This window comes from Mesitornis unicolor, unplaced genomic scaffold (genome assembly GCF_000695765.1).
Source record: "Mesitornis unicolor isolate BGI_N332 unplaced genomic scaffold, ASM69576v1 scaffold49627, whole genome shotgun sequence".
NCBI classification, from domain to species: Eukaryota; Metazoa; Chordata; class Aves; order Mesitornithiformes; family Mesitornithidae; genus Mesitornis; species Mesitornis unicolor.
In genome coordinates this window covers 12,243-37,615 of record NW_010198046.1, presented here as the reverse complement: position 1 = coordinate 37,615, position 25,373 = coordinate 12,243, and the positions used below count along the sequence as shown (strand labels likewise).

The 25,373-nt window shown below is 36.6% G+C and overlaps 1 protein-coding gene across 1 annotated transcript in view; it reads right to left on the bottom strand.

Annotated features, from left to right (window-relative positions):
- Positions 1 to 24,917, bottom strand: part of ANGPT1 (angiopoietin 1) — a gene marked incomplete at its 3' end in the record, with an annotated part of 69,339 nt that extends 44,422 nt beyond the window's left edge. Inside the window, exons 1-4 of the mRNA XM_010189003.1 lie at positions 24,805 to 24,917; positions 23,006 to 23,198; positions 19,855 to 19,976; positions 10,766 to 10,998 (exon numbers count right to left, since the gene is read on the bottom strand). Coding sequence (XP_010187305.1) covers positions 10,766 to 10,998; positions 19,855 to 19,976; positions 23,006 to 23,198; positions 24,805 to 24,917 — 661 coding nt within the window. The remainder of the gene's footprint in view (positions 1 to 10,765; positions 10,999 to 19,854; positions 19,977 to 23,005; positions 23,199 to 24,804) is intronic.
- Positions 24,918 to 25,373: the final 456 nt, after the last annotated feature.

Here is a 25,373-nt window from a genome sequence, read left to right as displayed (position 1 = left end):
AATCAAATCAGGAACAGTTCGCTAATGTTATCAAAAGGATGTCAGTCAAATATCCCCAGTGAGGAGGCCTGGAATACAGCCCATACATGTATATATGTTCCCAGATCTAGCAGCAGGAACCACAAACAGATCTCACAGAGAAAGAGTGAAGTTTATTTTTGGTTTGAGAAGGAAAAATATGCAAAGAGTTACAGCCACTCAGTTTTTGCTGACTTTTGCTGCCAGAGGTATAGTCTGTTGTACCAGTGGCCTTACATAAATCAATCTACACTTAAGAACAAACATTAAGCTGCAACGTAATAGCTGGCTGTGATGTATAACTCTTCCCTGCAACAAGAAAACTCTGTGACAGCACAGTTGTGCTGCAAATGTTACACAAACCACAGGGACAGGCACAAACCTAGAGGCTGACTTCAAGTCAGATATGTTCTCCAGATAACCACAGTGTTATCTACAAACAGAAATGATAGCCATGTAAGAGCACATTTGTGTCCCTGTCAAAAAGAACTTGATAAGTGCATTTTCTGGATTCTAGTCTGTTCAGGTACATAATACATACTATGCATTTTTCCTCTCCAAAAATTATTTCTGGATTATTAAAGGTATCACTGTCACACAATATAGCAAATGTGAAAACAAATTAGAAAAGTACGGTCCATTGAGACGTATGAAATTAAAAACAATATAAGTTACTTATTATTGATAAAACATCAGGAACTTTTCATGCATCTAGCTAGTTAAGTAAAAGTTTTAAATGTGAACCTATGTGTACTCAGTACCCAATTCTAAATTATTATAAAGACAAACTACTATCACCTGATTCAAAACTTTCTCCAAAGTCAACTATATTTCCTCCTGTATTAATACTGTCTTATTTCCATCTCCACAAAGTCTGAGCATCATCTTAAAAAAAAAAAGGGAGGGGGGAATGTTAATATTAAAGCTGCCTCTGGATGTCTTGGAGTCCAGCAGTCTTCTCAGATAAGTAATTGTTTGTGCATGCTTGTGCACGTTTGTTTATTAAGAAGGTGAGAAAAAGTTTAGGACTGAAGTTTGGACACCTATTTTCCTTCCAGCAAAATATTCATTCACCAAAATACTTTTCAAAGTAATATTTCTTCGTGAGATCGCTTTGAATCTGAGAAGAAGGTCTGGCCAAAGGCAAATTGGAAAACAAGTTCATTTTGACATACTGGAATAAAATATTTCTGTTCTGGGAACTCTTGCTCCATAATCAAGTTTATAGATTATAAATCTGTGGATTCTAGTTTATAAAACTCTATTGTCAAGGCTCCCATTAATCTCAAATGAAGTTACAAGAGTGGCTATACCAGGTTATGTTGCAGCTCCAACCTCTCCAGTGTCCCACCTCCAGCATCAGAGAGTCCTACAAGTTATGCAGCTTCCTCACCAGACTTGATCTTTTAACTCTCACTGTTTTCTTCTTTGCTTACACCCTCATAATTACTTAGTTTCTCCTTATTTTCTTTTTTCGTTAGACCTTCTCCTCCCTAGGAGAACCTTAAGGTTTCACAAGGGCTAGGTTAATACCTGGCCCAAAAAAAGTGTCTTCAGTAAGAACAGATGTCCAAAGCAGAAAATTGGAGAACTTCATAAAAGCAGGCAAGCATATCCAGGAATTTACAGCATAGGCGCTTCCTCTGCCAGATATAATATCTTTATATTTAATAGGCTTTAAAAGAATTTTCTTCCATTAATTTTTTCAGTTGCTTTTTTGAAGCCACATGAATTTTAATCATTCACTGTGTCTCATACCAAGGAACTGCATACACATACCATGTGAAGGACAATTTCCCACCATTATCTTTTAAACAATGTATTTCAGCTGATGAATTTGCATTCTTGGCTGAAAATTCTTGTCCCTGCCCATAGCAGGGGGGTCAGAACTGGATGATCTTTAAGGCCCCTTCCAACCCAAACCATTCTGTGATGATTCTGTGCCAGTGTCAGTTGTAGACTGTCTCCACAGCCACAGAATGAATCAGCTATCAGCAGATCTGGCAGAAAATGCTTTGGTGTGGTATGGGGGGGGTGAAGAAGGCGAGAGGTAAGCTTGAGGTTTTTGTTTGCTTGGTTGTTCTGATATTGTTTTGTTTCTTTTTTTTGTTATACAGGTTTATTATTCCACTGGAGTAACTCAATGATCTGATTCATCCTGTGATCCTACAATCACCAGAGTGGATGGAAAAGTGGAAGGATTTTGTTTCAAAGGAGCAATGACAAAAGCAAAAATAGCCTCTTTGCCATCAACGCCTAGCCCTTCATGGCTGCACGCATACCACTTACTCCCAAATGGATGTTCAAACCTCTCTTAAGTACAACTCAGCATAACTACCAGGCCATGCTGAAATGCAGTTAGTCAGCTCTACAGCGATTCTACCAGCCTAGGAATTAGTCTAGTCTCAGATTTGTTAGGAACGCTAAGGTTAATTTTATACAAGAATTTCAGATATGTATTTTTAAGGTGGTGAGGAAAGAGAAAACGTGTAGCCAATTAGATGTCTCACATTAACACTGATAAAAATGATTTTGCAACTAACAGAGCATTGCTTTTCCCTCCTACACACCCTCTAAGGGTCTGAAGTAAGAAATGCAAACAATTGCATGGCAAGAACACTCAAGCTATCCAGCTTCTTATTAAATCATCCTTTAAAGCAGAATTTCCCTCCTGTGGTGCTGTAGGAATTGACTCAGTCTTGGAAAATGATGTTAATGTAGTGAGCTTTCACTCTCTCCAGGGCATTATTTACTACCTAATAAATTATCAAGAGTTATCAAGTTTGTTTCCCAATAAATCCAGCCTTAGTGACTGGTAACAACAATAATACTTCGATTCACTGTGCATTTGAAAGACATCACTTAGGAATACCATAAAGTGGTCCTCATTAGTGAACTGAAATAGAATGCCTTATGGCCCATTTACAAAGAGATAAAGACACTTAATTATCCAGCCTCAATATAGTTCCTTAATAGTTTCTGCTTGAGACAGCAATTTCGTGAGTAACCAGCCATTCACTGAGAGAGGAGAGAACTAAAGAAGTCTTTCAGGAATGGCTACGAGAGAGATTAAGCCACTGGCTTTGTTTAATAATTCTAGTGCCCATATTTCTTTAATTGATTTATATTTTTCCATACAGGCACCCTAATGGGCATTTAGTGTTTCCAGCTGATGAATGGTATGCATACAAAGACATTTTTCACTAACAAGCCATTTGGGTGACACAAGCAGTGTTATTAGTTGGTTTATATATGCTGATATCCCTGCAGTATCTTTGGTGTGAGTGAGTAATACCATTTTCACAAAGCAGAGTGAAAAGGGATTTGGCACTGACATATACTGTAGGAATGAGGGTGCATAATTGATTTCAATATTAACAATCAAGAATTTAAATGTAAAAGCAAGTACTTAAAATTGTAAATTTTTATTTATTTAAATTTTGTTTTAATTTCAGTACTAATAAAGGGTTAAAATATAGAAATACTCAATTCTGTTTTGAAGAGTTTAAATATTTTCCCACTGACCTAAATTTCCAATGCTGCAAATTCAGACCGACTTATTTCAGTACTGAATCTCTACTAAACCACAGCCTAGCTTGATCCTACCTAAAACATTTTGCTGCATTTTGTTATACAGCATAATTTGGAAATTAAAGTATCCTTGCCTGAGCAAGGTATGAAAATACTTTTCTTTTTAGATTGTGATGATTTTGGAATGAATTTTGTTATTTATTTAGTTTTAGAAAAGAAGAATATAAAACTAATTTGCCCCCGTGTAGATACTGATCATACACATAGCAGTACTAATATCATCATCCTTCAATAGATCATACGGAGAAAAAGGTACTTGCATATGCAATTCACCTCATCCTAAGACAAGCCACTTGACAAAAGCACCTTTGTTGACTCTAAAGGAAGCCCAGACCAGGACTCTACATCTACACTCCAAATGTTTTATGAGTCAGGTGTTGCTGACCTCTAAAAAAACTCTTGCTTGAGTTTTCTGAGCATCTCTGAAAAATGCATGTCAATACAGAAAGTCTCCAAGGGAGAGAGGAAATCTATAGCTCCTGAACAGAAAAAAAAAACAAACAAACAAGAAAAGCTGATGTGTATGTTTAACTGAACAAAGACAACCCAGCCTCTGACTGCAGCCCTGTAGCACTTTCCACTTCAGTGGGTCCATATGCTCAATCAGGTCCAGCTACAGTAAAGGTAAGAGGATCCCTCTTCCATGACACTAAGTGCAAAATTAAGATTAAAGTTTTCCCCAGTTTTTCAAAATAAAAATAAAGGCAGTTCAAAAAGAGGAAACTTTATAATAGTGAACTTTGTGAACTGTGGATGGACATTTTCTGATAGTGATCTTCTGATCTCTTTCTACATTAAAGGTATTTCAGTTGTTGCTTTAAAATGTCTTAAAAATGAAATGGCTTGCTCATAAAATCTCTAAAGCAGGAGGAAGTAGAGAGAAACTGAGAAAATGGACATTTTCTGTATTCTCATACAAACATACTGTCAACCTTAGCTGAAGCTATTTGCCTTTAGACCGTTGGGCATCAAAGTAGGACTTCATGGCAGAATAAGAAGTGTAGAAGACCAAATGCTTCAATGCAATAAATGAGGTTTTGTTTAAAGCTCTGGTGTGGTCACTCCAAATTTGTCAAGTCTGTGTTTTTTAATTCATTCTTAATTAATATTTAGAAAATAATCTTAATTTAAAACTGGCATTAATAGATTAAAAGTGTCATTTTTTTACATTGCAGTATGTTATCACACATTGATAATAAAAAATCAATTTCAGGTATAAGAAAAAAAAGTTTGTCACTTAATTAGTGCATTCTTTTTTTATAACTGTGTTTCAACAGACTCCTTCTCATCCACCCTAGATCTACAGCTTGGAGCCAAAGGTGGTCAGAAACTTCTGTGCATCCAGCAAAAATTTTAGTGTGTTTGCTTCTATGTTTCAGAAGAAAAACAATGAAGTGACTGATATGGCATACCTTAGGTTTCTGCCTGACTAGTATGTTTCATCTTGTTGAAAAAAACCTTAGCAATGTCAAGCACGGAGAAGGAATTAAAAGATATTCTTAAGTAAATGGTACCAGACAAAACATGCTGGAACCTCAATATATATTTCAGATGAGTAGCAGTATTATTCTGTCTGTGCAGAGTAGAAAAATGAAGAACCATATCATACAACCTTACTCTTCTACGCTGCTGTCTAAAATATATTAGATTTAAGTATCCTCATTATTGTTTTCCAGTATATGGCTGAATCAATATAACATAGAAAATCTGTCTTTCTGAACACAGTCCAAGCATTAAGATTAAAAATTGCCTTTCAGGATTTTTTTTTTTTTTTTTAATACTGACTTGTATTATATAAGGTGTCTGAAGTCTTTCTAATGAAGTAGGCCAGCATCACTGCTGGGGTAACTCTGCTTATATCAATGGACTTTCTCCTGTGCCTGTAACCTTTGGGTCATTTCTTTGAAGTTCTCGTTCTATTCTCACTCTCTTCACTTCAGCATAAATTTCAATTTCATAATAATTGCAGTCTAAGAAGTGGAATAAACTGTTACTACTTACTGTTTAATGTTTTCAATAAATTAATTGCTATGCCTTTTAAAAGCATGAATTCCATTGAAATAAACTTTTGTACATATTTACTTTTCCTCCATACTTTTCTAAAATATGAAAACTACTCATAACCCAGGATACTTGTACCTTTTCAGAAAAGCCAGACCCACTAACCATGTTATTTACTTCATGAATTCAATAGACACTTCTAGGGAGGTGAATTCCTAGCATACATGTGTATTATTTTGAGAATTAAGCTTAGGTTCTTGTCAGGGTTCAACAGGAAGCTAATGCTTCATTTCTATCCTACCAGGAGGTCATAAAACCAGACATTCATGACAAAACTTTCTCTACTGTTCCATTAGTCCTCTGAAGTATACAAGTTTAGACCAAACGTTTTAGCAAGGTATGCTACTATGCAGTCTGACAGACAACAAAAGAAACAGGAAAAGGAAAATAAGTTTATGGTTAAGTATGCTTTCCCATTGAATTTTTACATTCCCTTATCCTGTAGGTAGGAGTACTTGGGCAGTTATCCTAAATTATGCAAATTAATGTTAACACAATAGACATCTTCAATCTGTTCGGGGGGGGGGGGGGGGAGAGAACAATGTATTTGAAAATGTATGTGCCTTTTGACTGGGCACATTGTGACATTTGGCTTGGAATATAATTCCTACCAGACCAACACAACTTCTGAATTACTTGGTTTGAACTTGTACACACTTCTTTGTTGATGATAGTCTATTGCTTAACATACATTGTAGTGTATTCCTTGTATTTTTCTTTTTGACTAATATTTGTGTGACTTTACCTAGCACTATGTACCCTTCTCATAAGTAATTTTTCTGATGTGAAAGCTTAGAAAATCTGTCACTAAACCATTTACTGTGTTACAGATCTATTGTTTTACAGTGACAGCAACGTCTCAAAATGCTTTATCGATCCTCAGGCAAATAATATTCAAAGTAGTATGAGGAATGAACACTTCAAAGAAAACAATAATCACAAGATCTTTGATGACCTTTGCAAAGAATGATGTGATCTCTATCCAACTCTTCTACAGGCAAAGGACTTCTACAGTCTTGGAGATAGTTGTGCGATATCTCTATGGTGATTAATTAAGTCTTCACCTCAACGTTTCTGACAATTTATCTGCATTTTAATTTGGAGATTATCTAATCTTTAAAAAGTTACTTTAAGTTTTCACCATACTGAACAGTCATTTCAATTGGAAGGCTAGTATCTGAAAGTACTGCTTTTTAGAAATTTTATTTTAGAAATACATTGGCAGCCACTGCCAAGATTGCTGCCCCTCCTTGAAAAATACATAAACAATGTGACAAATCTATTATATCACAGACACAGGCCAAAATGGAGACATGTGAGTCTTCTGGTATCCTGTGTATATTTGACTCTCTGTAGGCTTTGTGACCTATTAGGGTGTCTATTTTAAGGATTACATGTAACTGAAATCCTTGAATTACTCACACTGGGGCAGACGTGGGTGGTAATTTGGAAACCAAACTCACAAACAATTCCAAGATTTACAGGTGGCCCCCATTCCAAAACTGGTCTGTACCAAAACTGACACTCAAAGTGGGATCTGGATTTTGTATTTATATCTTTATATTTATATTTTTTAAAATTATCCTTTGTGTGGCTTTTTTTTTCTCTTTCTCATTTGCCCTTATATCCTTCAGAAGTTCTCTTAAAGTTTGTCTTGCCATGGTGGAAGTACCAAAACAGATTTCTTAGGGTTGTCTTCCAGTACTAAGGATTATGTTTGCTAAGTTTCTCAGAGTGTAAAACTAAACAAAGGTAGTTTCTCTTCAGCCTTGTATCTCTACACTGTTCAGCGACATTATTCACAGGCTCCTAGCAGGCAGATTTTTAGAAGTTTCCCAACTTATTTAAATTAATCTAAAAATAAATCTACTGATATGATTATGTCATTACTAGAGGAAATTTATCTCATGTTTTGTAACAGAAAAAATGGTTATCACCAGCTTGGTTTCAAATGAAGTTGTTTACCTGTATTATTATTATTTTATCAAAAATAGTTCTAAAATTACAAAGTTCAGTTTCACAAATTGGAAAATCCCGAATACTATGATTTATGTAAGGAAGAACTTAATTTTCCTCTCTATGACAACACCCATCCCTTGCTAGCTCTTCAGCTTTCTAGTAGTTCAAAACTCTTTATCAATCTGAGTGATATCTAGAAACCTTTACTTGACTTAATCAAGTACTATCTTTTATCAGTGGAAAATATCTCTCAATGTTACTGGATGTTCTTTTTCTCCCTACCATTAGCTATTTTGTATGCTTCCGTATCAGCATCCCACATACCTTCTTTCCCATCTAATAGTGCTGTATGTTACAGCTTGCTCTCTTCATATGGAAATTGTTCCAGGTCTCTAATTACTTCCATTGTCCTATTCTTTTTTGGACCATTTCCATTTCTGCTATATCCCTTATGAAATTAGATGACTGAGATTTACCAAAGAATAAGATAGAAGGGGTGTCACTGATTTATGTATCACATTTTGTTATTCTCTGTTTTCCAATAAACACCAATTCTCACAGCCTATTTTATGTTTTGAACATTAGTGCACACATACAGACTTATGTAAGACTATCTAAACTTCATATTTTTGTTTGAATATAGTGTAGCTCCAGTTATACATCCCAGCATGTATACTTTTCCATCTTCAACATATATTTGCACTGACTGAAGCTAGTATTAGTTTCTGGTACAACCAAATGCTTTGGTATCCAGCTTCATTAGAGCGGTCTTGTGCTGCAGGATAATATTATTTTAACTTAAGCGATCTGGCCCCTTTTTCAGCTGTGAATACTTACCAAAAATGTTGGTCAGGTAGACTTAAATAGATGGTAAGTGGAAACATTTCTGCAATTTTATTATAAATTATTGTCTTTAAATAAATAAGGTATCCAAGGAAAATTCTCAACATTTTAATACACAAAAGGTAATGGAGTCCAAAATCAAGAGTTTGAGTTAGGCTATTAAAATTTTATTTAGGCATTAAACTGTGCTGAGCATCTTTTGCTTCCACAGTTCCTCAGAAGTAAAAAAACTGTTGAAAATTCAGGTTTTCAGGCACCTGAGTTTGTACCCAGGAGCTAAATTTTAAATTCTCGCTCCTGTAATCCTCACTCAGAGCTTTTATAAGCAGCAACTTAGTAAATCAAGTTTAGGAAAAATGTTTGTTTGTTTGGGTTTTTTTATTTGAATCAAATTCAAAATTAGAAAATCTGTTTCTAAGCTTAAAAAGAACTTGCAGTATACCTCAGTATGAGAATAATATAACTTTCATTTTTATATTAATTTTAAAGTACTCTTGAGCTCTGTTAGAATACTCTGAACACAGCTTTGCCAGGTTTCTTTGCCAAAAGACCATAAAACATAATAAAGGATTCGCATTGCATCACAGTGTTTCTTTACTGATATGAGAACAGCCTACTATGAAGGATGTTACTTAATTCAAAATGCTGGGGAACTGTATAACAGAATAAGCAGAAGGGAACATTTAGAATGAATATGGGGGCGAGAGGGGGGAGGTTTTTTTAAAAAAAGCAGTCTATCAACATAGACCGGAGCATGTAACACTTCCAAAGGAAGAGATGTAATCCTTGCCACTGGAGCAATTCAGGTTTAAGCCACACAAGTTGCATGGGAATATATAGTAGAGACCAAATCCACACTGCCTTGAGCTGAATACTTCGAATGATCTAATATGTCCTTCTGCCTCTTAAACAAAGTGTTGAATAATGATGCAGGCGACAAGGTTTTGCCTGGGGGGGATGAGCTTGTTGTCTGTGGGGGTTGTTTAGGTTTTTTGCTGTTTGTTTTTTAGTTAATTTATAGTACTTAGAGCTCTAGAATTACAATGAGCAAATATGCTGGGCTCTTCGGATTGCTGGTACTTAACCTCACATAGACCTTTCATTCATGCATGCACACTCACTGAAGGACAGCACATTTTGCACATCTACAGCTTCTCTCTAAGTTTACCCTGTACCCTTTCTCAGAAGGGTTTTGATTACTTCTTTCCAGATGGATATTATTTTCTTTCTTAAACTTTCTTTCCCCACGTATTTTTAACCCTCTGCATGCTATAGCAGGCACAGCCATTAATCCTTTTTTTGCTGTTATTCTTAGCATATACCTTTTCTCTTATATTCTCCATTACAATACTTCTTCTCTCTCTTCTGTATGGCTTTGCCTTGTTTTTTGACATTATTAATTTGCTCATTTCAATGTCCCATTTCCATCCTTTACAGTGGTCTCTATTCACCCATCTCCTTTGACCAGTTCTGATGAAAGGAATTTCTTTCCAGAGACATTCTGCAGCATTTTTAGCATTTGAGATTGAAATCCTACCTGGATTTCTTTCTCAGTCTCTATAAGAAACCTGTTTACTAAGAAAGACAGGTTGGAGGCGAATTGTGATACAGTCTTTGTCAACCTCTTCTTTCAAAAGGTGTTATTTCTGTCTTTCGTGTTTCTAGTGTGCCTAACGCAGCCAGAGACTAACAAATAAAATCCAGCAAGGCAGCTGGAAGAAAAATGATCGCTTATTATAAATAAAATCTCATTCAAAGAAGAGATTAATCTTTTGGATGTCTACGGTACCATAAGTGCCTACATCCAAGCTCATCAACACTAAGACCCATATATGTATAAAGTTCTAGGTTACTCTCTTTTGTTTAGTACCTTGTTCTTTCAATTGATTGTAAAGGAAGTCTAGAGTAATATTACATTAGATATAGGATTCTATTAAGTTAACATCTAAGGTTGGTTGGATTACTCCCAGCAGAAGGAGACAGATACTCAGAGGAACAAATCAGTATTGTTAACATGAAGTCAATGGAATTATGGCCTACATCAGCTATGGGCAAGGAGTAATAGTGATATTAAATTCAAAAAACAAATATAGCCATTAGTTCAAAATGTCAGCTTCAGCACTGTCTGAACTTTATTTGATCTGTGAGTTCTCATCAGCTCTTTTGTCCCCAGTTATAATGTCTTTTTCTTTCCTGGGATAAGCTCATTAAGTTCTGCCTTTCCAAAAATTCAAGACTTACTTCAGATGAAATATCCTAGTATTCCTAGTGGTTTATAATGGTGCTATCTTACCTCCTTCCTTGGAGCAGAGGGTGATCAGAGCGTGAACCGTATCCATCAACTCAAGCTGCTGTTTCTGCAGGACACTGTTATTGCTTGTTGCCTTGTTTAACTGCTTCTCTAGTTCCTGGATTATGTAGCTTTGTCGTGTGACTAAGCTTTGTAGGTTCTCTTTTTCCTCCTTCAAAGTGTCCAGCTCCTCTTTATGCCTTTCTTCCATTTCTAAAATTCTGTGCTCAAGTAAGCTAAAATGAAATAAAACAATTAGTAGATATTATTTCATGCCAATATGTTTATTGATACAGAAAGCAGAACAATTTTGTTTTTCACCACAGAATTCAGTATCTAATTTATTCTAAAAACATCCCATCTTCTAATTCAGCCTACTGACTTTTTCTATGAAGCAGCTAATTATAACTGCTCTCTAAGGTTCAATTTTGTGATGTTTGCATGCTGTGGTAGTCAAAGTGCCTGGAACTGTGTATCTGGTTGTTACATCCATCCAAGTGCACAAGCATAAGGCCAGCTACACAATCGCATATAGAAGTTCAGGGAGAAAACTTTCAGGTAGACAAAACAGGGAGAAGAGCAGGGCATTCAAGAGGACATCACTGGTAGTATGGATGGCTCGGTAGTATGGATGGCTTAGTATGATAAGAGACAAAAATCAGGGGTAAACTAAGGAAGATTTTTGAAGGACCTTGCTACTGAAGGGAAGATAAGCATTAGGAGCTACGGAGTATCATAAAGAGATGCGGAACCCACAATAAAAGTACCATTTGCTGTGGTCTGTGAAGCTGGGAAAGGAATTGTTCACCAGATGAGTGGTATCTGCTTTCACATGAAGAACAGTATTGTTTCCCCAAAAGATAAATCAGAAGTTTACATTTTAAGGTAGGATTTCCTTGTTTTCTTTGAATCCACATAGATCTTCCCCTACTGCCACCTTTACTGGTTCCACAAAAGGCTCCTCTGACAGAAAACTGTTGGGCATCATACTATGCAACATGTGTACATTAATTTTTATAAATAATTCTACACATGTACAGAAACATTTTCTCCTGGCTAATATTTTTTCTAGTATCCTCTCTGAGTTGGAAGTGTATAATTTACAAAGACCAAAGGCATGTCAGATTATATCTAGAAAAGGAGATGAGTTGTAGACATAAAGGACAGCTAATATCTGTCAACAGTGAACAAGAAATTATTTCAGGCCAGTGCTTTGATGCTGTGGTGGGAGTTTAAGGAGGAAGATTTTATTAATATCAGATAAAGAAAATAATTCAATCCCTCTGCTACTTTCCGTTCAGTGACTATACTGTATATGCCAAAAGAGGTGTTTCTCATGCCCATAAACCAACTGGTGATTACAAACTTGCCAACAAACTGCTTCCTGTTCAAGTCAGTCTTAGGTTTTATTTATTTGCACTCTTCCCCTCCACCTTTGTTTTTATTTCTGGATAATAGATCAGTGGCAAAATGCCTGCATAATTTCAGGTCATTTAACCTAACTGAAGAATGTAATAAAATCCATATGGAGTAGTTTCTACTAGATATCACAGAGCCTTAATATGAGCTGTTACGAATGATAACAATGCAAAGATTAAATTCAGGCCCTGGATCTGCTGTACAAGCTAGAGTAATATAAAACTTTTTTCATTTTTTCTTTTTAAATAAAAGAAATCAAGCCTCAAATCTTTTTCTGAAATGTTATAAATGTGGGACTTACAGAGATACTGAAGAAAACATACTTCCTAATATCAACATATCTAGTTCTGTGAAAACCAGAAGGAGTTGGATAAAGGAGGTAAAAAAGAAAAGAAGGGAATGGAAAACACTTTTTCATGGGGTCCCAAATGCAAAAGGGAACATGATATCTCATTCTAAAAGGCTCATTAATTATTAATGAAAGCATGACAAGATTCAGTGGAGTGGAATTAGATGATAGAAAGCTTCAATCTGAAACAAAGCATGGATTTTGAAGCCAAAGACAATAAATTATTTTAACACCTTATCAGACTTATAGCTGATTTTGTTTCATCACTTGAACTCTAACATTAAACACGATGCCATTGTGCTCTAGACTCACGTGGATCTTCTTGAGATTATTTATGCAGAAGGTCAGACTACAAGTTTAGTTAGGTAAACTGGTTAAAAATGTTCTGATGGAACAACTTTTAGTCATAAAATACTATTCAATAAAAATGTTATATGTGAATTTCACCAGTTCTGTCTGCTTTTTCATGGAAATTATTGAAATTCACATTTTGACTAGGTTTTAACTTCTGAGAGGCTCTACATCAACACACTTTGGATAGCAACAAGGCGGGCTCAGGGTACAGCCTGTGATAGAACGGGTGCTAGGTGTGGTCACATCCTAGTCTGACATCTTACAGTCCTCTGAAAAGGCTGTGTATTGTCAATGTAAGAGAAAATGCCATTCTTGAAGCCAAAATGTTGCTTTATAATTAAGTGGTAAGTAAAGGCAAAAAAAGTTCCCTTTATCTTTGTCCTTATCCTAGTACAGTGCAGGACATTTTCATAATTCCACAGCATCCTATCTGCATGTACACATCTAAATGATTTCCACATCTAAATTATTTCATGAAAAAAAGAAGCGCCTTTGACAACCACAGTTTGCGCATTGCATTATTTGTTTCCCACTGTAGCCTTCCTAAGACCACAGTAAACGAACCTATGGTGATGACAGTGTTATTTGTAGCAACATTGGCCATGTCAAGCATGAATGAAGAAGCTGACAATGTTTAGAGGTTCCCAGTTTGGTTTCTACAGAGACACACAGTAAGCAGATGTTTTACGGTTTTAGTAAAAATACATCCTAATATTTATGAGTGGTGTGTCAACAACATGTGGTGAATAGATGGGAATGTCACAGCCCTTGGTTCCTTTACAGTTTTCTATGGAGATTAAAAGTCCTGTTATTATAAACTGCAAAACTAAACTATTTTAAGGAATGCATGTGCATTTATGCAATGATCTTTCTATATCCATAAATCTACACCAGATAAGAATAAGTCCTGAGGATAAGACCACTCCCTGTATTCCTGGGAGAAATCCAAAACATTCATTGTGTTTTACTAAGAATCAATGAGAAACTTTTGGTAAAATCGCCAACTGAACAAAAGCAAAAACTTCACATAGACTGGGGATTTCTGAACTGGTCTGTTCCAAAAGGAAGAAATCCTTAAACAGCATGAGAAAATCTGCTTTTATAGCCTTTGACTTCAATGTAGTCAGAGTTTTTCATTTGAATTGTTACATTTATATTTATTATAGCTTGTTTAAATTTAAAAATTGCTAGAAATCTCATCAAAAAAATCTTGAAACAGGTTGAAACAGATTACAAAGACATTTAGATTTTTTTTAACACTTGCAAGGCCACATTGTTCTCTCTGTTTTCCGTGTGACTTCAGACAATGTCTATTAGGCAAACACCATGAAGAAATAACTTTGTTGAGTGCTTGGTAAAGGCATTTTCTCAGTTGTTTAAAAAGACATTGTGAAGACAGAGTTAAAATTAAAATATTTCTGTTAGTTTTCATAAATTACTATTGATGACATAAAATATTAAAGAAAACAACATGAAGGCTTTTGCTATACCAATTAATTCAACAATCTGTAAAGGTTGACTGAAATGGTTATATGAATTTCTTTTATAATAACTTCCAGTAAAATGTTACGGGCATGATGTAATGACTGTCTCTTATTTACAGCAACTTTACTGTATATGTTTCCTATACATTTGAAATGCTTATACATTTCCTAAGTGTTTGAAAACATAGCTGACCTAGACAGATGAAGCAGTCATAGGAACTATGATATTCACAATAACAATAAATCACCATTCACTAGAAGCATCACATATATATATATATATATACACACACACACACGTACATATACACATGCACATACAGATATGTATGTATGTTTTTTGTAATTATAGCCTTCAAAACAAATGTTAACATGGACAAGCACTGATATATCTGTTGGACAATGACTCTGGAGTCATTATCTAGAAGACAATTAAATTAAATATAAACACCACCACCACCCCTCAAACCCAGACAAACTTGATTTTAATATATGTTAATCATGTCTCAATGTCTAACTTACTGATCTTGGCAAGGCTAGGAATCTATTTTCAACCATACACATGATGTGTTTGTCAGGATAGAAGCGAGTGGGATGCCTCAGTACAACTTTGCTGTGCCCAGCTGATTCAGAAAAGCCCTCTGATAACAGTGGAGAGGGTAGAAGGCCCCTACAGAAGTCAAAGAATGACTTCCAGTGAAAGCTGCTGTCATCTTGAAAGGTGATGAAGCAGAGCATATAGAAAGCACTCTGGTAGCTTTCTGGGGAGGAAGGAAAGTCTGGTTTAGGCAATCTGCCTTATAAAGTAGGTAGTTTATTCACTAATCCATTCCAGACCATGGCAGTTTAAGAGATTTTTTTTTAATCTTTGTTTTCAGAGCCCTCAGTTAAAACATGTGAGAACAGGATGTAGACCAGATCTTAGACATAGACAACTTTTGCATTAAAATAATCTTTAAAAAAAATGTGGATTTATTAAAAATACAGATTAAAACATTTACTTTGTTGAGCTATTAAAAAAATAAAGACAAGTAACATCACACTAGAAAAAAATATTTAGCTATATACATGTGGGGTTTTTGTAGTATATATGTATGGGAAGACAAACAGGTAGAGGATTTAAATTCTTACTTTTGACTGCAAGAATGATATTTTCTCATTTTCTTGTTCTCTACTTTGTACTTGCTTTTATATAAGCAAAATTTTCCCTGTGTTTTTATACGCTGATCACTCATACTTTGTAGGTCTGATATTATCTGGTCAGTTTAATGAAATATAAAAATGTGTCCCCATACTTCTCAAGACCAGTAAAGTAATTGGTCACTTAGCATCGCTATTTTTTATACCCGTGAAAAGGTAATTCCCTTGAAATCACAAAAGTGAAGTGAAAAATCTGAATTTATCTTTTTAGTATATGCAAAACCTGCAATTAGACATACTGTGTTTCCTCATTTTTCACACAGTCAGACAGAAATTCAAGAATCACTCTTGGGTCCTCACCTTTCATAGGATACAACACCTCTCATACTGAACATGTTAATCTATATTGATTGTCTGCAAATTCAAGCTGGATTTTATGTTTAAGTTTTACTTCCACTATTTATTGCTGGAAGACCCATAATTCCATTATATTTTTCCTCCTTTGTTTCAGTTGAGTAAATAAAAAGTTGTTTTCACACTTGCATATTGAAACAAATGGCACACAATAAGTTAAATGCAGCTGGTACACTGGAAAAAAAGGGGGGCTTATAAAGACACTTTAGCAGGGAAATCTTTCAGAAATAAATCAAAGTAATTTTTAGAAAGCTCTTGTGGGAGAAAAAATGGCAATGGAAGAACCACCATTTACATTATAGTGGGTGGGAACCCACAAAACTAGATTATTTATGGCATGAGAGTACTCAATAGAAACAAGATTCTGGGGCAAATGTGACTTATGCCATGGAATATCTTTCACTTCAGTGGGATAAAAAGAAAAAAATTGGCCACTCTTCCCAGCAGAGGCAGGAAGTAAAGAGAAAGGCCAAGAATAGATATATTTCTGGTATAAAGAACACGCGTTGGTCCCCTGTTGATACACAGTTCTCATTTCATTTAAGGAATATATATGTTTCTGTAGTACATCAATGATTAGCTATTATAAATAAAAGATTTTGCATTACTTTCATTCCAAATCCATTTTTTTTGAAAGTGATTAAGATCGTTATTTTTATTTTATATAGAGGAAATTTTAGCACAGAGAAAGAAATTTTCTGCCCACAGTACACCATTTGTTTTGATTATTTTTGCTATGCTAATTGTTCCTAAAGTCGTTCCTGCTGCGGTGTATACCTACTGCAAAAGAGAAGTCCTATTCAAAAAAGCTTAGAGTCCATGTAGGCAACAGGGATAAAAGGAGTTTTGTCTATTTTATTGACACGAAAGTGATATGGAGAGGGATGAAGACATTTTAATTGCAAACAATCACTGAACATAGCCTGATGGGTAATCTATCCGTATTTTTTAACGTTAAGCAAGCTAAAATCATTGGCATTTCCAGAAACCTAGTATCTGTCGAGATCACCGAGGTTTGTCCCATAGTGAACCTGACACACACATCATTGATTTCAGGATCAGGACCTACAAGGTCAAGGCTACACAGATCTGCAGGGCATAGCTGATGATACAGGAGCTGATGATCCATATGTTGGTGTAACCATAACAGCACCCTTTCCCTAACTTTATCAGGAGAGAGTAACAAAACCTGGACAGTGTATGCCCACTTCTTGTTTCATTACAAGATGAAACTCCATGTGCTTTGTCATTCACCCACATACAACTATACTTCTGAGAGAAACAGTTGGGTATAAAAAGGGTATAACCAGTCAGGTACTAAAAGTGCAACCCTCTTTTTCTTTTAAAAAAACAAGGTAGACTATTTTGTCATGTCACAGACCATTTCATCGTAATGTCAGCCAAGTCAAAGGTTAACTTAAGCAAAACTTACTTGTTTACTGACATGAAGGCTTTACACCCTGACACATTGCTAAGATAAATAAATAAATTTAGATTATTAAGTACACAAGACTCAGTCTCTTGAGCAGCCAACAAAATTTTGTTGCTAACCAGACAACAGCAGATAAAAATGCAAGTATTTATATACTTAACTAATGCTTGGGTTAATCCCAACTTTAAATAGGTTTGTAAAATATGTAGAATGAAGTGCCTCCTGCATATACTTAGTCTCTTTGTGGACCACAGGGAAAGCCCACATACACAGTTTAGCTGAATTACTTAATTTTCTGATGGCTGAAGTCACAGTTATTCACATGCTAATCTATTCCTATTTCCAGTTGGTCAAGGGAAATCTGTGGAGTTCAAAAGTTTTCAATGTAATCCAACTTCTCCATAACAATATTTACTGGGATTGCTGGTTATAAACAGTTCTTAGATTAAATATATTACATTGGCTTTCATAACCATAGCAGTAATGGTATATTATTTGACCTGCTTTGCAACTTGACACATTCAGCAACCACATTTCTTTGTAACAACATTTTCTGTGTTTTATCATCACCTTATTCTTATCCTTCTTTGCCCATTGTGCTGTTAGACTTCCTTACACATAGCCCTGGGCAAGGCCTTTCCACCTTGGTTGCTGCTTCCTGACCAGCAGCACCAGGGTCACAGGCCTCTTTTGGCAAACTGATGGCAGTTTAAATATTCCACAAAAGCTTTTACAGGATGCTTCAGTAGCTACCTCATTTTTAAAGCGGTTTGCCTTATTTCAATGCCAAATGTGGACACAGGAAATAGAAACCTTAATTCTAGTCAAACTTACAGTAGCTTTTTCTAGAAGGGAACCGAGAGAGAAGCTGCAGAGTGAAAACACTCTCTGTCCTCCCTGCTTAAACCTGTCCCTTGCAGAGGCAGGAACATGACCATCAGGTCTCTAGCAGGGCAACCAAGAAGTAAAATGGCTTTACTCACTATACTGGGTGCAGCTGTCCAGGTTTGGGCAGCTTTGCGGCCTGCAGGAGCAGCCTCCCTGAGGAGAGGCCGGGGCTGCACCATCCCAGGCACAGCCAGTTCCAGCAGGCCTCAACAGACCCACCACAGGGCACAGCTGTGCCTGTTAGACGAGACGGTTGTGCCTTGTGGAAAACATATTTAAGAAAGAATAAAAATAGCACATGACAGTATGAAGAATGAGGAGGAAAAAAGTGAGAGAAACAATGCTGCAGGCACCAAGGTTAGAGAAGAATGTAAGGAAGGAGGCACTGGAGCAGATATTCCCCTGCTGCTCTTAGGAGAGACCATGGTGGAGAAGTTTTTCCCAAAGAGGACCCCACACTGGAGCATGTGGAGATGTCCAGAAGGAAGCTGCAGCCTGTGGAGAGCCCGGGTTACAGCAATGTTATCCTGAAGGACAGCAGGAAAGAACCATGCTGGAGAAGGGGAAGAACACGAGGAAGAAAGAGAGGCAAAGTGTTATGAACTGACCACATCCCCCATTACTCATCCCCCTGCACTGTTCAAGGGAGCAGGTAGAAGAGTCAGGAGTAAAACTGAGCCAGAGAAGAAGAGGAGGTAGGAGAGAAAGGTCTTTTCAGTTTTGTTTTTATTTCTCCCTACCTTACATTGTTATTAATTGGCAACAAATAAGGCTGTTTTGCCCATGACAGTAACTGGTAAGTGATTTCCCTGTCTTTATCTAGACCATGAGCTTTTTCATCATGTCCTATATGTCCTATAGATAAGGGGGAGTGAGGAAGCAGCTGAGGAGACACCTAGCAAGCAGACAAGATCAACCCACCACTCATGCTTTCTGAGATACTCGATTGCTACATCCAGTGACTTCAGGTACAGAGTCCCTGTGTCACAGAAGCACCTCCCTCACAGCTAGACGTGCATCTGTCACAGAGGGACAACACTGAAACTTCCTCTTGGCTCTCACTTTACTCCTTAAAAAGTTATGTGCTGCTAAGCAGTTTTTTTCCTCAATTTCAACTTAAAACCTAAATGTTTATCATTCACTTATTCTTTAAATGGTGTGTGGCTCCAGGTGTGTGGTATACACTTGAGTCCAAAGGGAGAGAAAGATCCTTCTACATGTTAGATCTCTGTATCCATTAAAATTAGAAAGATGAACTACTGAGGATTTTTTGTTTCTTATGCACTTTAATGTAGTTGATAGTGTCATAATTTATTATTAATATTTTTCTACTTGAAAGTGGACTGTGGTCATATGACTAGTTGTCCTGAAGCAAACTGAGATGTAAACTTATAGTACACATGAAAAGTGGTAAGAATCAACTTGCGTTTATCATACAGGAGTTAACACAGTGTAAAGTTCACATTCTAGCTCTTCTAGCCATTTCACAAATATTACCTATACTTTCCACTTACCATATTTGCTTCTTCTCTTTCATTTGTTCCTTATAACAAAGTATGCACAGACCACTTTGTGATGAACAAAGTCTAAGAAATGAACTTCTTATTCTTACCTGTTTTTCTCATGAATTTTTAGGATTTCATGTGTCTGTTGTAGCAGCTGTTTTTCTAGCTTGTACGTTGACAGTGAATTTTCCAGTAGCTGAATTTCAAGTCTGGATGTTTGATTTAGCACCTTAAGGGTAAATTAAAAACAATATTTATATTGTCCTGGTTATGTTGCTACAGCAACATAATGCAACCATTTAATTCATGTGATGATTCATCAAAAATTGTTTCTAAATCATTTTTTACCCTCAGATGTTCAGCTGGTGCAAATGAACTCAATCAAGCTACACTGATACGTACCAGCTGATATTCTGGCACCCTGTTTGCTGTAGAATAACACTAGGCTGGCAGAAAAAGGAAAAATGCCTGCCAAATAAGCTTCATGTCAATGGAAAGAACAAGAGACATGCCTCAAACATGCATTCCTACAACTCATGTGTAAACCAGAAGAGTGCAAGAGTACTTGGACTGAAGCTGAAGTGATGCATCCACTGTTTTGTAAATAGAACTCTTACTTCAGCTTTCCCCTAAGTTCTGTCTTTTACAGTGTTGGATGAAGTCTGGTATCTGCTTGTGTTATCACTACTTGCACACTTACACAGATTTTTAAGATGAAGGCTGTGATCCTAAACATTGCTTTTTACAATTGTCTTTCATTTTAGTGGTGGTCTGTATCAATAACACAAGTTTAACTAAGTACATCAGACTGAAAGAAGCCTTTTAAGTAGATGAAAAAGAATATATTTTAACAAAAAAGCAATTCAGAAGTGGAAAGAATTCTTTTGTGAACAAAAGCAACAATTTTAATTAATGTTGGTGTATTTTGTTGGGATATCAGCATTCATTACATAGAGTATGGAGGAGTCTGTGTAAATAGTTTTTGCAGGTATGTGTGCCCAAAACAGCCAAGATGCAATCACTTCTGGAACTGAGAATAGTGCCTCTTTAATGGAACCTATCAGACCTTTCTTGCAAGGGCATTTATCAGTATTGTCATAGGATTACATGGGGACATTTTCTCATGCATGTCTGATAGGTATTTGTTACAGAACATAAAGCAAAGAGAATGGCTCTCCAACTCAGTCTAGTGTCTTATTTTTGTTTGAAATTGTTGACATTCACAGAGCAACTAGAGCTGTCCTTTTTTTAAGGGTACAGAGGTTGAGAAAATTGGAAATGCAGCTGTTATGTTGTTCAAGATAGATACATTTGGAAGTGCCAGAAGGCATCACCACAATTTCAGAGGGACCTGGCAGAAACGGAAAGCATATTACAAAGATTGGCGAGGAGACAGGAAAGCACCAACATATTTCCAAAGAGGATACATCTATGAAGCAGGTTTCAAAATAACAGTAGCGCTTCAGGCAGAGAAGAAAGCCTAAAGGAAATCAGAGGGATTTTGGATGGATCATGAAGTGAGAGGAGTCAGTGAGATTTTAAGGAGATAGAAGTTCTATCTGTAGTCCTTCAGACTCCTCCTTACTCTGGTCTGAGTCTTTCTTACAGGCATGAGATCCTGGTCTGCCTTTCTCCTCCTTGTATTCTACAGACTTTCATCTCTGTGTTATGCAGCTGGCTGCCTCTATCACTGCCAAGGGCAGCCTGCCAAGATCACCTGCACCACTCTTTTCTGATTAATGGTAGAGCCAGGAACCTTCTCATACTGCTGAAAGAGGGGACATGGGAAATACCATCACTGAGCTGAAAGTCAGAGCAAGGACAGCAAACAAGACCCACTCTCACTGATGTCTCAAACATCCCTTAAATTCTTCAGCAATAGGTATAGAAGGAGGAAGACTTCTGCTTCTTTATGTAGTTGCCAGTGGTATCTCTATCTTGAAGTGGTTCCTCGAAGGAAAAGTGAGACAGAAGCAATGCACATTTTGTTCCTTACCTACTTAAAGGAGCAAACCATGAATGAGTCCTCAACACTTACACCTAGGTAGGTCTTTTGGGATGTAAGAAGTGTACCTACACCTCCTTTTTCTTTACTAAACATATGATACTACAGTCCATAAGTCTTCACTTCTTATGCTTCCATTTAGATATTCTGTTGATATTGAATTAAAAGATTTTCCACAACATTTTCACAAGTCAATATACTATGTTTTAGAAACTGTGGTCATCTGAGATCACAACATTTGTGTGTGAATGTTGGTCTTCTAACCAAGATGTAGAAAAATATGTGCAGGGAACCTGTGTAAAACTGTATTTGCCTTTCCTAATTGCTGTCGTTTCTTAGTGTTCTGTAAGGCAATTACATAATAACTTGGTATTGTAAACGTAAGTAAAGACATTAGAACAGAAAATATGATCTTTCAAGAAGTACATATGCTACTAGAACGACCCAAATTAATGCAATACTTTGACTCTCCCATTCTAAATGAACAGTGAATGCAGTACAACTGGTGACATACCACATGCTATGAAGACCAAGAGTAAGCTAGCAAAAAATCAGGAAAATAAATATGCATCTTAAACTGATAAAAGAATTCAAAGGGAAAAAAGCAATACATATATCTGCAATAAGCCCAATATGAAATTGTACTCTGTGTTATGACAGTGGTACTCTTGTCACTTCAGTCACAGTAGTGTTTTTAGTACTAGGAATCATATGGAGATGGCTCTTTAAATTCATGTCCTGTTACACAATTTTACAATAATAGCAAATAGCATTTTATAAAGAAGCTGATGCTCGTCTGTCTCTTCACAGTTTAAAAGCTGCAGACATACACTACTTTTCAAATAGCTGGAAGCATCTTACAGAAAATAAACAAACTTTCTTCTAAAGTAAAGAGACAAACAACAATGGAGATCAAAGGCTCTGTTTTAGCCTGACGCTCGTTATTTAGCTTGACATTTGTATCATTCACAATTGGTAGTTGGGCTGTTTATTTGAAGTCAAATGCTGATTTAGTTTCCTAGAGAGTCCTGCCCGCCTTACACATAGAGCTAAATAGACTAACCAAATGAAATCAAAAGAAAGACACTTAGCAAGGGTCAGTCATCACTGCTGTTGGTATCAAGAAACTGAGTGTGTGTGTTTCTTGGAGCCCTGTGACGAAATGTTTTGTGTGGTGATACATTAGAAAACAAAGAGGATGGGAAAAGTTCTCTGCAATTAACAGCTTTTAGAAAACCACTCTGGGAACATACCTGGGTTTCAACATCTGTGAGTTTTCTTGTCTGCTCTGCTGTCTGACTGAGGAGGCTGGTCCCTATTTCGAGCATGGTGGCGGTGTGGTTCTGCACTGCATTCTGCTGCAGCTGCACCATCTCCGATTTCATGTTTTCCACAATGTAGTTCTCAAGCTGTAAAAGAGAAAAGGTTGTAGCTGTGGTATTTTTACTGGTTTAGGCATTGTGGTGACATAAGGGTGCATAGCTGGCATTCTTGCCAAAAGCAGAAATTTCAAGTGTTTTTTGAGCCCAAGACTCAGTTGACCCCATGACTGTTGGGTGCTGGGTAGTCCTTTCTAGTCACAGAGTACCAGTCTTTTTCGGCCTCCTGGCATGAGCTGGAGCAGGCCCGCCTGCCTCCATTTTGTCGAGGTTGCAGGGAGCATTTGTGATAGAGAAGTCATGGCAGCTTCAAAATTAATGCCTAAAAGAACAAAGCACAGCACAGGGAAGCACCAGGTCTTACTTGTACATTGTAACTTCCATGTGAGTCCTTTCTGGAAAAGATCCTACCATATCCTACCTCACCTGGATTGCTCCTATCTCACAGTCTTTCAGCATTATGATTTTTTACTGGGTTAGATACCCAAAAAGAGTTTCACAAACTCAGCAATGATTGCAGCTTAGTTTAGCTGTGACCAAAAAATTGTAAAGGAATTGAGATGCTGTCATGGACCCTCTAAATAAACTTGGCACCCCAGAAAGAGGAGCCCTTTTTTGTTTCGGTTTCTTTTAGTTAACATAAGAGGAGTCATTACCTTCTAGCTACCTACCTAAGTCCTCACCCTGCCACAACAGACCGTAAACCCAGCACTACTCTACAATATGATAAAATTGTTTCTTACTTGTACAGGCAGTGCTCTGGCATCTTACTCGATGTGCTCCATAAAGTATTAACACAAAGAAGGGTGGCCCAGAACATTGTTTTCAATACCTTCCACTGAAATCAGCTGGAGTCAAGCCAATTTACACCCAGTTTCATTTCGTAGCTGATTGTGTTTTTTATAGTTATCTGATCCCAGACTTAAGCAACCACTGTTTTACTTAAGAATTTTTATCACATTGGATCTTCTTCTGCAGGAGTAAGCCAGTTTCATTGTGAAAGGTAAACTGCACAATTAAATAGTGAGGACCAGATGGAGTTGATTTAAAGACTGTAGAAAGAAGCAAGAGTCAGATATACAGTGTGATTAATAAGAAGGGCTGATTTCATCTTACCCAAAATTATACTGGTGATTAGAGGTAACTAATGTTCTGATGAGCCACATCAGCTGAACTCACAAAAGATTTAATACAAATTTTATCATTTATGTGTGCCTCTCACTAGTGTTAAAAACATTTTTACAGAGAAAGAACACTGACACAATGTGAAATATTTTCTGCATAAAACAGTTGTTCGTGTTTGTTTGTTTGTTTGTTTGATTACCCCAGTTTGGAGAAGCACTTAATACCCATGACGGTCAAAACCAAAGTGGATGTCCTGCAGTTTCAGACAACACAAAAGTTTGCTTGAATTACCAGGTAACCACTCTGGGCTGGAAACCTGCAGAGTGTTTTAAGTGGTGGAGAAAATTTATCGTTGAAGGCTCTAGTAAGTATTAAAATGAGATTTAACCCACAAAGTGGATGGTTGTCCTCCACATTCTGATCCAGATAGTGGAACACCTGAACAAGAAGTTCAAATTTCTCCCACAGCTTTCACCTCCTAATGAAACACAGGGCTTTCAAGTTATGGTACAGCCCATGATGGGCTACTAACACATACATCACCTCACATGCAGTGTCTTTTGTTTCCAGACAAGACCATAGCATGGCTGTTGTGTGGCTGTACAGTACTTGATTTGTTAGTCTGCAGCTTTCTGAAACTGCCTTGCTGTGCATGGCTCATGTGTGCATGTGTGTAACAGATGTTTGGGAAAACCCATGCAAAAATATGGTGGCTACACTTAATATACATCAGAAATTAGAAATTAGGTTAGATGAATAGAAATTAATTAGATAATTAGAAATCATCTTCACACATCAATTAAAAGGAACACAGGTAGGAATATAAATATAAAAAGACATTTCTATTTCTAACTATTTTTTTTCCCTGGTATTTTACTCACATTACTGAAAGGATTGCATTTGAAAGACCTAACTGCATATGTGTGGAGCTCCAGCAGGTATAGATTGAGGCATGTTGGATAACTTGTACTTTTAATTATTGTGTTCTAACACACTCCCCATGGTATCTGGTCTTGGGCAATTGCCCTTGGTTACTCACCCCTAAAATAGCCTTTGGTTGAATCTGAGACTAACTCATTATAACAACAAAGCTGATTTTCTTGTTTCAGAATTACTC